This window comes from Aulonocara sp. 'chitande type north' Nkhata Bay, linkage group LG7 (assembly GCF_057382095.1).
Source record: "Aulonocara sp. 'chitande type north' Nkhata Bay isolate Kocher_YH1m ecotype deep benthic linkage group LG7, A_spYH_male_GT1.1, whole genome shotgun sequence".
In the NCBI taxonomy this organism is placed as follows: Eukaryota; Metazoa; Chordata; class Actinopteri; order Cichliformes; family Cichlidae; genus Aulonocara; species Aulonocara sp. 'chitande type north' Nkhata Bay.
Genome location: NC_141350.1, coordinates 17,366,065 through 17,379,978, shown reverse-complemented (window position 1 = coordinate 17,379,978; position 13,914 = coordinate 17,366,065). Strand labels below are relative to the sequence as shown.

Below are 13,914 nucleotides of genomic sequence, written 5' to 3'. Positions count from 1 at the left end.
TAACACCTTATGAATGAGACATTGTGTCTTAATGCAGACTGATGGACATCCTGGACTGGGCTCTAGAATTGCTTTTGTAGTCTTTTCTGAGCTTTATGAACCTCTAAAATGGTTCTTCTGAGGTCCTGTGAAAGTTGTGCTTGAGGCAAGGTTCCAACCAATTCATCTTTTGGTCACAAATTCATTCATATGCACTTTCAAACCCAGACTCTTATTCTTATTATTCAGTGTGATAAAATAAAAAAAAATAAAAAAAACCCAAACACATCTATTAATGTGTCTTGTATGAAGCTCAGACCACATTTATTAATAATCAGAGTAGAAATGCAGCTGATTCTAAAGGGTTCACAAAAACGTTTCTTCTAATCCTGTCGCTTAACTTTGGAACTATCAGTTCTGGATTCAGAAGACCGTGACAGCTCACTAAACGTCATCACCATCATGCAGTTGTTGGCGTGTGTTGACCATCTCCAGAGTGAAGAACATGCTGGTATTGTTGAGCAGAAAGAAACCAATTTTGCAGGTTACTGTACTCTCTTAAGTTAGAGAGTAAACTTACAAAAACAAGGCACGTCCAGCCAGGAAGAAGCTGTGGTGTCACGGCGAGCTTAAAATACTCAAACTGTGGGTAAGGACATTAATTCGCATTGACACTTTGGCCCTAACTGAGCTGTCTCCAGATGCACTGAGGTTACAGTTAACGTTTTGGTTTTTCTTTTCACTTCCTGCTCACTGTTTGCATGTTTGGTTGCTAACATCTCTCCATCTCACGGCAGTTGTTCTAGTTTTTCCACATTCTGGTTTTTACATCCTCCAGATGAACGTTCACATGTCATCTTTGTTGTTAGTAATATATATTTGTTTATCACTGACGACCAAACTTTCCACCAAGCAAGTTGTGACTACACCAGCTGAGTTTTTGGCTCAGTCCACAGACAACATACTTTGTATTTGTACTAATCTTTGCTGTAAAAACAGTTGGTTAAAAAAAAAAAAAAAAAAAAAAAAAGGAAGGATTTTACAGTGAATATTAGCTGCTTTGTACTTGTTACCCATGCTGCTCTGTAACACAAGCTCATGTTCAGTCATGCTTTAGTGCAAGTCAGGCATAATGAATGCTTTTATTGTCTGAGCGTAGGTGTAGGTTTCAGGTTCATTTCAGGCTGCTTTTCTAGTCTTCACCAGAATAAAAACCATGTTATCAGAGCTGCAGAGAGGACTTTTCCTTTGTGCTTTATGGTCACATTTAATCATTCACTTTTTGTCCCACCCTAGAGTCTGACTGACTTAAAGGGATAGGGTGCTATTCGAATGATTGCTGTCCAACCACCTACACGTTGTTTATCTGCAGTTGTGCCATTTTGAAAGGACGTGTTTTGGTTGAGCCCATTTTAAACAGTTTTGCACATAAACCAATAAACTGCCATTAAGAAAATATTTGTCTTTCAAAAAGTTTCCATGTTAAGATACCAATGATGTACTTGAGTCTGCTATGTGACTGAAAGATGCAATCTATATACAGGGAGTGCAGAATTATTAGGCAAATGAGTATTTTGTCCACATCATCCTCTTCGTGCATGTTGTCTTACTCCAAGCTGTATAGCCTCGAAAGCCTACTACCAATTAAGCATATTAGGTGATGTGCATCTCTGTAATGAGAAGGGGTGTGGTCTAATGACATCAACACCCTATATCAGGTGTGCATAATTATTAGGCAACATCCTTTCCTTTGGCAAAATGGGTCAAAAGAAGGACTTGACAGGCTCGGAAAAGTCAAAAATGGTGAGATATCTTGCAGAGGGATGCAGCAGTCTCAAAATTGCAAAGCGCCTGAAGCGTGATCATCAAACAATCAAGCGTTTCATTCAAAATAGTCAACAGGGTCGCAAGAAGCGTGTGGAAAAACCAAGGCGCAAAATAACTGCCCATGAACTGAGAAAAGTCAAGCGTGCAGCTGCCAAGATGCCACTTGCCACCAGTTTGGCCATATTTCAGAGCTGCAACATCACTGGAGTGCCCAAAAGCACAAGGTGTGCAATACTCAGAGACATGGCCAAGGTAAGAAGGGCTGAAAGACGACCACCACTGAACAAGACACACAAGCTGAAACGTCAAGACTGGGCCAAGAAATATCTCAAGACTGGTTTTTCTAAAGGTTTTATGGACTGATGAAATGAGAGTGAGTCTTTTTTTTTTTTCTTTTTTTTTTGTGTCCCGTTTGGATCTTTAGCCATCAGAATTGTTGTCTTAAGGCCAAGAAAGATGCCAAGCGGATTTATTTTACCAAGTGGATCATCATGGCCTTGCCATATTGGTCCATTTGATTGACCTTTATTATAATTATGAATTTATTTTATTTTCAGTTCCTACAAACGGGACAGACATGACTGGGGGATAGGACAGGGAGAAAGAATGAAAGAAAGAGAGGGAGAGAAAGAAAACCAAAGGGGAGAAGAGACAGTGAGAAGGGGGGGAAGAAAGGAAAAAAACAAAAAAAAAACAAAACACCTGGGTCACCTGTATGGAGAAAAAAAACAGAAGAGAAAGCAAACAACAAAGAGCAACATAATAAAAAAAACGGCACCATCACAATAAACTAGCTAGCAGTAGATATCAGTAGATACTAAATAATAAACGATATTGTGCAGCACGCAAGATAGACAGCGCACAATGTGCTTTGAGGCAGCAGCCAAGAAAGCTGTAGTCCGCGTCTGTGAACACCCGTGTGTACACCTGTGTGCATACCTGTGTGGATCAGCATGCTTGCATTCCAAAGGTTTCTCCATGTAACGATCTGCTAGGGAGTGTGGGGAGCCACAGCCCCGTCCTCCAGGGTATGAAGCAGGTATGGAGGAGATCAAAACTCCAGACATCCAGAGGCCCCCAGAACACAAGAGACCATGGAAGACCAACAGAGGGGCAGCCGCGCCACTGTCCCAGTAAGAGCTGAGGAGAGTCCCAGATGAGGGCTCACTCAGCAGCCGCGGAGCAGAAGCCAGGGGGAGTTGCAGTGACGCGCCCGTGAGCTCCGCCGGCAGCCAGCTGTGCCTGAGTGACCGAGCCCCAGGCCGAGAGGCCGGGGGCACCCCGCCTCCGAAGTGGCCCGAGCGAGCCCCAGGCTCCAGGCCCCGATAAGCGGCCGCCAAGGAGTGAGCCGGTGTGTACCCGGACGCCCACCCCCAGACACAAAGAACCACCAACGCACCGACACCTGAGGGAGTCCGCCACTGGCAGGGGAAGTGGTGGTGGGTGGAGATAGGCCTCCAAACCTTGAGAGTGAGTCTTGATGGGCCAGATGGATGGGCCCGTGGCTGGATTGGTAAAGGGCAGAGAGCTCCAGTCCGACTCAGACGCCAGCAAGGTGGAGGTGGAGTACTGGTTTGGGCTGGTATCATCAAAGATGAGCTTGTGGGGCCTTTTCGGGTTGAGGATGGAGTCAAGCTCAACTCCCAGTCCTACTGCCAGTTTCTGGAAGACACCTTCAAGCAGTGGTACAGGAAGAAGTCTGCATCCTTCAAGAAAAACATGATTTTCATGCAGGACAATGCTCCATCACACGCGTCCAAGTACTCCACAGCGTGGCTGGCAAGAAAGGGTATAAAAGAAGAAAAACTAATGACATGGCCTCCTTGTTCACCAGATCTGAACCGCATTGAGAACCTGTGGTCCATCATCAAATGTGAGATTTACAAGGAGGGAAAACAGTACACCTCTCTGAACAGTGTCTGGGAGGCTGTGGTTGCTGCTGCACGCAATGTTGATGGTGAACAGATCAAAACACTGACAGAATCCATGGATGGCAGGCTTTTGAGTGTCCTTGCAAAGAAAGGTGGCTATATTGGTCGCTGATTTGTTTTTGTTTTGTTTTTGAATGTCAGAAATGTATATTTGTGAATGTGGAGATGTTATATTGGTTTCACTGGTAAAAATAAATAATTGAAATGGGTATATATTTGTTTTTTGTTAAGTTGCCTAATAATTATGCACAGTAATAGTCACCTGCACACACAGATATCCCCCTAAAATAGCTAAAACTAAAAACAAACTAAGAACTACTTCCAAAAACATTCAGTTTTGATATTAATGAGTTTTTTGGGTTCATTGAGAACATGGTTGTTGTTCAATAATAAAATTATTCCTCAAAAATACAACTTGCCTAATAATTCTGCACTCCCTGTATAACCTTTCACAATATTAGTTCCTGAAAACGCAATTTCAGATCATTTCCAGCTAAGCATTGCCAACTGGTGAAGCTTGGTTCCCAAACCCATTAGGGAACTATAGGGGTTTGTTGTTGTTTTTTCAAGTGGATGTTTTTTAAGTTGTTTTTTTTCCAGTGGAACTTTCCATTCATTTTACGCAGTCTGTCAATTCCAAAGGAAATGAAGTACTTGTAAATCTAAAACAGTTTTGTGGGTGTTTAAAATTTTTTTTTTTTTAAATGACGCTTGAAGTCCAATTAAAACAACACCAAGTTATTTTTAAATTCATGTGGTAGTCATCTGGTATTTATTTACACAGATTTGATAGAGGTAGAACCATCTGTATTATGTACAAATTTACATTAAAAATAAATACTTACAGAATATATACAAATTCATATTCATATGCAGTCCTAGTAATCAAACCACATGTTGCCAAAACAGTTAATGTAGTATTACAGGATATTGCAGGGTTTTAGTTTTTTTTGGTCTTCAAACTTACATTCACACATACTTGGACAAGTATAGCAAGAAAATACTTGTCTTGTTCTTGACACAAGACAAGTATTTTCTTGTCATCTCAAACTCCACAAAGCAAACAGTGTTATATCAACACAAATTATTCCAAGAAATGTGAAATGATGAGTGGTGCTCCCAAAGCCTCTGAATACACACAGGTGCGCTCCGATACTGATACCAATTCAGGACTTGGTATCAGTATGGGGTGGGGGTTTGGGGGGGGGGGGGGGGGGGGGGGGGGGGAGTACATGAATTCAAAACTACTAATAATGGATATTAAAAGGTAGAACTTGGCCTGTTGCAACAAATACACACCGGGAATGTGCCAGACAAGTCGGCACACACCACCACAGTTCTCAAAGGACATCTAAAATATGGAAACCCCCTGTGTAAGGTTGACACTTGCTGTGCATGGCCTTAAAAGGCAAAAATTAATCTTTCGGTCTTCGCACAGAGCAGCAAATTGCTTGCCTAAATTGTGCACAACCTACCAAGGAACAAAGCCCTAAACACTAGAAGGTGCGGAGATTTTTCTCGGTATTGGGTGGAGCAAATTAGAGGAAAAGGGCATTAAAAAACATTTGACCTAACATTCATTTGATGCAGAGGCTAAGGTTTGCCAACTACGTCAAACGTCAAGGCTAAATACTGCAGGGTTTTCTTTCCGTTTGTCAGAATAATTTGTTGCTGTAGCTATGACCTTAAAAAAAAAAAAAAATCCCATTTTCAGTTTGCTTAGACAAAAAGTCATTGTATTTAACTGAAAAAAATAAAATAAAATAAAAATCTATACACCCATCTAGTTTGGGAAATGTGTGGTATCACTGTCAGCTCAAACATCCTGTCACATGATTTTCAGAAGAAAGGGCCACAGGAACAGCCGTTGCAACCAGCGATTAAATTTCAATGACTGGAGCCGGAATGTAAGACAGGAAGCTTATGATACGATTAGGCAAGTCCAGCCTAGAAACAACTTTATGCGCTCTTGTGCCGAGAATCCTCCTCACTGCCACCCTGCTGATCTGCTGTAAACTCAGGGGGTATTCTAAGACAGAAAAAGCCATCTCAAGTTATGCGTCACTAGTGTTCTTGATGGACTAAAATAAACAGGATGTACTCTAGGTGGATACTCACTCTCAAAGAACTCGAGGCAGAGATACGATGGGGATCCCAGAGTGGTGTAGTGGATAGGTTTCTTGTTCAGGTTATCCGTGGCGTACACATTCCCCCCAAACTCCACAAGCAACTCAATCAAATCTGTGTTTTTTGCCTTGGCTGCGTGATGAAGAGCTGTCTCGTGGAGCTTGGCAGCATTCACGTTTGCCCCTTTCAAAAAGGAAAACAAACTTCTAAGAGAGAGGAAAGCGCTGCTGATGCCCAAGGTTGTGTTTTTAATAGAAATTATAAACATCATAATCACTTTATAAAGCAAGAAATATATTTGACACCAAATATTACAGTAAAAAAATATATTATATACATATATCCTGGTAATGGCTGCAGGTCCTTTTCAGTAAGTCCATTACTATCAATGTTGTTTGCTGACCTTTTTAGCCTAAATGTATTATAAAAAAAACCGACTGAGCTAGCTCTCTGTACAGATAAGAGAGGAAGCTTCAGATCCAGTGGGGTATGCTTGTAGCTGCTACTACTGACAGACGTTGGAACAGTGAAACTGTGGATGGATCCACTGATACAATTATTAATAGAGGATACTGAAAGACGAGGTCCACGCTCAAAGTCTAAAGTGCTACGCATAACAATGAAGAGAAGTCAACTTCCTGTGTTTAGATGTTTAGAAATACGTGTCCTGTTTGTGGTTAAGCTGTGAAGGTAAAACTTGACTGTACAGAAAATTTTTTTTCGTCTTATTCAGAAAAAGTTTAAAAATGCCGGTACCCTGCATGCCATGCCATTTTAAGTTTTAGACTGAGAGTTACATACATGCCATGTACAAGAGATTTTATTATGGAACAAGCCATGATATCATGGTTATAATAATGCTGTCATTACTAAGTAATGCAGCATGTTTTGTTTCTGCTCTAAAAACAGCTTATTAGTCCTTTTCTTTTTTTAAAGAAGCACAGATAAGACAGCATATCACACTAAATTATCTCTAATCCATGATGACTGAATAGTACATCATAACTGTAAATTTCATTAGCCGTGGTGCGCAGAGGAAACGCCAGAGATCCTTTTCAGTGATTTGAATTCGCTTAATCTTAATATCGACAAGATATGCAGTCACACGAACCTTGTTATGGACAGGCAGCCAGTCAGCTCATTTTTACAGAGAGGCAACTATACTAAAGTAATAATACATCAAGAGCAAACAAAGTAGCTGTGTGAGCTAAAAATCTGATGGTAATTTATTGCATTGATAAATCCATCAAGTTCAAAACAATCTCCAACAACACTGGCTGAAATGCAAACCCAAACCGTGACACAGCCTCCACCGTGTTTTACAGATGGTTGTAGACACTGTCATGCCTCTCTCCTGACCTCCTCTGTATATGTTCATGATTCAAACCAAAAATTACCAATTTGGAATTATCACTCCATAAGACTTGTTGCCCCCAATTTGAAAAAATTGATCACCTGAAAGGCCAGATGCATCTCTCACATCCGAAATACTATATTATGTCTGTCAAACTTTTATCTTTAGCATTTGACACAGATTCGTTTTACCCAACAATGTGCCAGTAACAAAGTCCTTAAAGATACCAAAGTTTTCAGGGCTAACTGGACACTGTTTCGTCTTTTTTACGCTTGAATGATTCATAGTGTTCAGTGGTTTAAGCAAGAAAATATTCCCATAAAAAAGGTCAGACACAAGGACTGGGCTGAATATGAGTGAAAAAGCAACCAATATCCAAAGAAACACTTTGAAAGGTCTTTGGCAAGCCTGGAGAACTATTGTTTAAGACCACTTTACAAAAAGATAGTACAAGAATATCCGCCTAATTGGCAGAAAAATTTAAAGAAATAAGGAATAGCCCAAGACTTAGTCACATTAACGAATTTCATTAAACTAATGTGTAAGAGAGAGTTGCAGTCCCAGTGGTGTTTAATGGTCTGCGAGTAAAGAATAAATATAAAAATAGAATCCAAACACTGGCTTAATCTGTGCAAATGTGATATAAAGTCCATAAGTACAAAGAGGTGCTCTGTTGTAGAACGACAGATTACTGCTAAAGCTACAGAACCTTAAAAATAACTGGAAAAATGTCAAGAAATAAAGTTGGATTCAATAATCTATACTCATTATAGATTTTGTGAATCCATCAGGGAAACAAAAAAAGATATACCATAAAATAAAGTAAAAATTACAAAATTTAGACCCTCCTACTATATGAGCACACAGGTCTGATTGATGAATCTTCCACTAATGTGATGCTATTCTCAGAGAATTCAGGTTCACAGGTTAAGTTAGCATGGCGATATAACCTGGTAATAAGTGAACCACCCTGAAATTTCCCTGAAAAGCTCAAATCCTGCTTTGTGGTACAGGCTTCTGGACTCACCTGCGTTGAGGAGAACTTTGGCGCAGTCATAATGTTGCCTGGCACAGGCTACATGGAGCGGTGTCCCATAGTGGCAGTCATGGGCCTCCATGTGAGCTCCTTGATTGATCATGAGCTGAACACAATCTGAATTCCCTGATATTTACAAAAAAAACAAACACAGAAAATAACTAATTCCAGTTGTATAAACCTAAAAAGTTCTGCAGTTGAGCAAATGTTGGCGATGCAGGTAGGTACATTTGGAATTTTTGGCAGCAATAATTATTAGTATCAGAAGAATTAGTCCTTTTCGGTGTCCCTCTCAATGCATTTGTAACCATGTGTAATGCCATTAAGAGAATCACAGCTGGACTTTAAGAACTTTTTTCTTATAAATATTAAGCTGAAAATAGTTGTGAAACTCAAGGTGACAGTCTGTAAGTGGTTTGTTCTGCATCCTTCCATCTTTCTACAGAGAACCTGAAGGTCGGCACAAAGACTTTTTTCCCAGGACTGCTTTCCAAATAATTTTGTCCTACATGTTCCAGTCATTCCGATCCATATGAACTATATATCTTTAACAGGTGAAGCTGTGCATGCATACGGTTATCTTTTTGACTTGGGCTGTGTGGTGTGCTATCTGAAGCTTTGGTGATTCTATGACAGATGGACCGGGAACATAGTAAATTCCACAAGAACAAAAAAATAAATAAACAAACATCTCTGTGTCACTTTTGTAGTCATTATTGTAAAACGAGTATGTCACAAACCAAGCACCAAGCCCCAGGCCCTGGATGCAGTTTCAGTCACGTAGACATTTACATCATTGCAAAGCTGCGCCCACAATCACCGTCTGTCTTAACACTGGTCAGCGAGAGTCGGTGAACCTGCTCGTCTAGTTTTTTGGTTTTTTGTTTTAAATACAATGGAGAGGATTTGTGCAGGTGGAGCTACAGCTTTAAGTACACTGATTCCCATTGTATTCACCACCGGAGCCATAAAGGTCTCTGTTACAATACAGCTGCACTGTTTCTCCACTAGAGAGACCATCTTGCCAAAAGTGTTGGCTCATCTGCCTTCACACCCAATTTGAATTCGAGTTACATCCCGTTCCTAATCCATGGGGTTTAATATAATGTCAGCCCACCCTTTGCAGCTATAACCATTCAAGTCTTCTGGGAAAGCTTTCCATAAGGTTTAGGTGTCTATGGGAACTTTTGACCATTCTTCCAGAAGTGCATTTGTGAGAGACACATGAAGCCTGGCTCACTGTCTCCACTCGAATTCTTCCCAAATGCCTTTTATCATGTTGAGGTCAGGACTCTGTACAGACCAGTCAAGTTCTTCCACACCAAACTGGCTCATTCATGTCTTTATGGACCTTGCTTTGCGCACTGGTGCGCAGTCATGTCGCAACAGGTAGGGCCGACACCCAACTGGGGTCGAAAACCATTGCATGAAGCTCTCTACACCATGTTCTTGAGCTAATCTGAAGAACACATGAAATTTGGAGGTCTATAGCGACTGACTCTGCAGAAAGTTGCCGACCTCTGCGCACTATGCGCTTCAGCATCCGCTGACCCTGCTCTGCGATTTTTACGGGCCTTACCACTTTGTGGCTGAGTTGCTTCCACTTATTTATTATACCACTACAGTTGACTGCTGAATGTTTGGTAGCGAGGATATTTCACGATTGGACTTGTTGCACAGGTGGCATCCTATCAGGGTGCCACACTCAAATTCACTGAGCTCCTGAGAGTGACCCATTCTTTCACAAATGTTTATAGAAGCAGTCTGCATGCCTAGCTTCTTGATTTTATACACCTATGACCACGAAAGTGATTGGAACACCTGAATTCAATGATTTTGAAGGGTGACTGAATACATTTGGCAGTATAGTGTATTTTAATCAACTGACATGGCTTAAAATATGATTATGCACAATGTTGTGTTGGAAAACACACACCTCCCATGCAGGCTTCATGAAGAGGTGAGAAGGTGAACAGGGGAGGATTTACAGTTGCTCCATACTCCAGCAGCAGCTTGACGCAATCCAGACTTCCAGCTGCACACGCATCACACAGCGGCGTGCTACCATCGATGTTACGAGCGTCCACCTGAAGGACAGGGCCGTAATGACAGCACACATGCACCATGTTGAGCTACCACCTAAGCCACCAACTGTGCTTGATTCTGTAGTGACGTGCCGAAGTCAGGTAGCACCACAAAACCTCCTCACCTGTGCGCCAGCATCCAGCAGCAGTCTAACACACTGGGCCTGTCCCTGTATACAGGCCTCGTGCAGGGGGGTGATGGAGTCCACAGCCACTATGTTAACTGCGGCACCTCCCTCGATCAGCTGCTGCAACTGGAAGGCCCTGCCTTGTGCAGCAGCCTCGTGCACTGCTGACCGGTCTGTCCAGAATCCAAGGCCGTGTGCTGCAAAGATGTGAAACCAAACAAAACCTAAGAGCATCTATTCACAGTCAAGGGAAGGGGGTTGAGGGGATGTATGAGCGTTTATACTACTTCTTTCTAAAAGAAAAGCCAGAGTGTTTCTTCTCCTCATAAAACATGCAGCTCTTAATCCCATGTCAAGACAACTTTGTATAGAGTTACCCATTAAATAACATAAAGGGATGACAAATGCGCAGAAAGGAGAAGAGGTTTGGGAACATGACAAAGTGGGAGAAAGTGGTTTCGCACAACCTAAACACAAATGACACTAGTGCTCTGCACGTGTGCAGCAGGGCCCAACCCACCTGAATAGCACATGTATTTGTCTTACATGGTGTGAGGTGTGCGTTATAATGGATCCACTGCTGAACTAGTTGCACAACAGGCAGTTCAATGCCTGCTGGTTTCAGCAACGAGCTTAAAGCGCGACGTCATGCTCTCAGACGAACGTCAACCAGTTTAAGATACCATGCTGGCTTAAGGCTAGCCTTAATCAGTATCGTCAAAGAAAGATGAAAGGCAGGCAATGAAAAGCTAATAAATCTAGGATCTGCTGGCATCATCGGGAAAATAACCGCCAGACTCCTTATTGAAACGGCTGTCTCGGTTACTGTTAGTCACCAACTCTAAGCTACTTACCGATTTCTCCATACAAGGACGGTCTGGCCCGTGTGATCTCCATTTCATGTTCCTGTTTTTGTCTCTCTCAGCAACGCAGATTTAGCCGAGCATGGTTTTCATTTTGAAGCAAAGCAACAAAAATCGAAAGGACTGCATTACTACGAGTACTACCACACACACCGTGCAACCCTGTGCAGAGTCTGAGCAGCTGAGGTTTCGCCTAAATAAACAACGCCGGGGAATTCTGGGATATGTAGGCGAAGGGTTATGATTATTACAGATAAATGAAAATAATAAAGGACACACACACACACATTTATATATGTATATATAAAAATAAATATATATTGTATATGTTGTGGTTCTTTAGTAATGCAGAATAATAGGACATATGTATTTATTTGTGTAGCACATTTTTAAAATCCATTTTGTGGATTCAAAGCATAGACTGTATATAAAAGACGGACAGAGCAATGGGTTTTGGACCTATTTTGAAGCCTTGGTATTTTTCATTTTTGGAAGCAGAAGTTGCTACTTGTGATGCAACATGAAAAAGTCCACCAAAGATGTAGACCAAATCCCAGTGTCGTGATAGAAAGTGTACTCTGGTTTTTGCCAAAAAACAAAACAAAAAACAAAGAATCCGTAAATATTTAAAATGTTGATCTATATTGTGTCAAATGTATCTTATGAGATACTTATGAGTCTTATGAGTCATTTTGAGCCAGAAAGAACATTCCTGACACATTGTAGAAGCTGCAATCATTTTTTTTTTGATTGTAGCTTTTGACTGACTATAATGTAGAACACAGAGAACAAAAAACATATAATTCCTTTACCTTCTTTTTTTATACAACCCCTTCACAACTCCTGTTGACTACAGCCGATAAGCAAAGATTTAAAACAAAACAAAACACGGAAACATTGGAAATCACTTTTTGGCACAACACCGGCTGAGCACAAAAGCAATAATGCAATCAGGAACCACCAGACTTTCCCATATTTCAGATGTTTGTCATCTTAGTGTCACTGTCTGCAAATATCTCTCCACACACTGTATCCCAAAAAATGCAATTTATTGAACTGTGTCTAATGCACAAATTGTTAATATACAGTGTACTGTTCTGCCTCGGTTCCTCATCCAGGAAACTTTTGGCTGACACTGTGTCTAATCAGGGGTTTCTTAAAAGTAAGAAACAGTTTACAAACACGAGACTAATATCTGTTTACATCATAACATGACACCTGTCAATCCATTATCCTGTTGGATGACTTATAAAAATGTGTAAATTGTTTTTTGTACTAAAGTGTAAACATGTTTTGTAATCCTTTAAAAATTGGTGTATTAACATAGCGTGAATCACATCACTTCTGGAGTCAACCCCAGTTTTTCACACTTCCATGTTAGCTTCCTTTTTCAGTTTCTCTACTTTATCTAATGACTTTAACCAGCAAATAAAAAAGGTTTACATCGCTGTCAATAATGTGGTATGTAAAGAACTGTTTTTTATTCATTTGGTTATGGCATGTGCCTGTTTAGAGCTAGCTTGGCGAGCTTTAGCTAGCATGACACATTAACTCATGATGTCACTTAAGTGCTATTTTATATTTCAATTGCAACTCCTAGGTTAGATAAGGTTAAGTAAACAGGTTAACTGTGGGATGGATTCCACCCTATTTCATGATCCATGGTAACAGTGGTTATTGGTGAGTTCATTCTGGTAGCTATTTGTATGGCCACAGGACTAACCATTAGCCACCCAGTTACCACTTCCCCTCAATGGAAAGGGAAAAGTCATTTAACCAATGTTTTTAGATTTTAGTTTTTTTGTTTGTTTGTTTGTTTGTTTTTCTGGAGACACCCTCATGAAGCATTAAAAATTAAACTTCCTCTTTCAGCTTTCATCTCTCTCGATCCTATCGGATCCCCAGCATCGTCTTCTGTCACACCAACCTTCTGCGTGTCCTCGTTTGCTGTAGGCTGCTGGGTTGAGCATTAACAACTAAGCCTTGCAAATCTTTTACACAGGAGGTTGTAGTAAAGGTGCAACATGTAAGATTTTTGGCCTTAAGCATTCAAGGTTAAACAAAAATTATCAACAAAATTTGAAGAAATAAAAGATCTGACTCCAGGTGAACTGTGTTGGAAAGATTTTTGCTGAAGTGAGCACGCTTGCTAGCTTCTCATACTTGCACTTTATATCTAACGGCAGAGCTTCTATTGTAATATAAATGGAATTACAAATTAGCTATCAGTGTTTGTGTTTACCATTGCCAGACAATGCAATGACACTGCAATCATTCACCAACCAACATGAATGATGATGTGACGGAGAAGCAACATTATATCAGTTTGCAATGACAAGGCCTCCAGTTCTTGTCTTCTTTAAGACCATGAGCACACACACACATTGTGGCAGTGTATGTTTGTCAGCGCTTGTTGTTCCTTAAACAAGCAAACCATAAGCATCAATCAGCGACCACACAGCAGTGTGTTTTGAAGCCGTTTATCAGACATGTACACTTCTCACCATCGTGTGAGTCTTCTTCAGAACACTTGTCACCTCCTCTCAGGCTTAATGGATCACATTTGCCAAATGCCTGTGAGATTC

General features: G+C 40.9%; 1 protein-coding gene across 1 annotated transcript; it reads right to left on the bottom strand.

Annotated features, from left to right (window-relative positions):
- Positions 1 to 3,933: 3,933 nt before the first annotated feature.
- Positions 3,934 to 12,078, bottom strand: asb13b (ankyrin repeat and SOCS box containing 13b). The gene is made up of 6 exons (XM_086299124.1): positions 11,321 to 12,078; positions 10,464 to 10,663; positions 10,191 to 10,341; positions 8,246 to 8,380; positions 5,856 to 6,047; positions 3,934 to 5,766 (listed from the first exon to the last, which is right to left on the bottom strand). Exons 1-6 carry the CDS (start codon positions 11,361 to 11,363, stop codon positions 5,618 to 5,620), a joined length of 870 nt encoding a protein of 289 aa, XP_086155250.1. The 5' UTR covers positions 11,364 to 12,078; the 3' UTR covers positions 3,934 to 5,617.
- Positions 12,079 to 13,914: the final 1,836 nt, after the last annotated feature.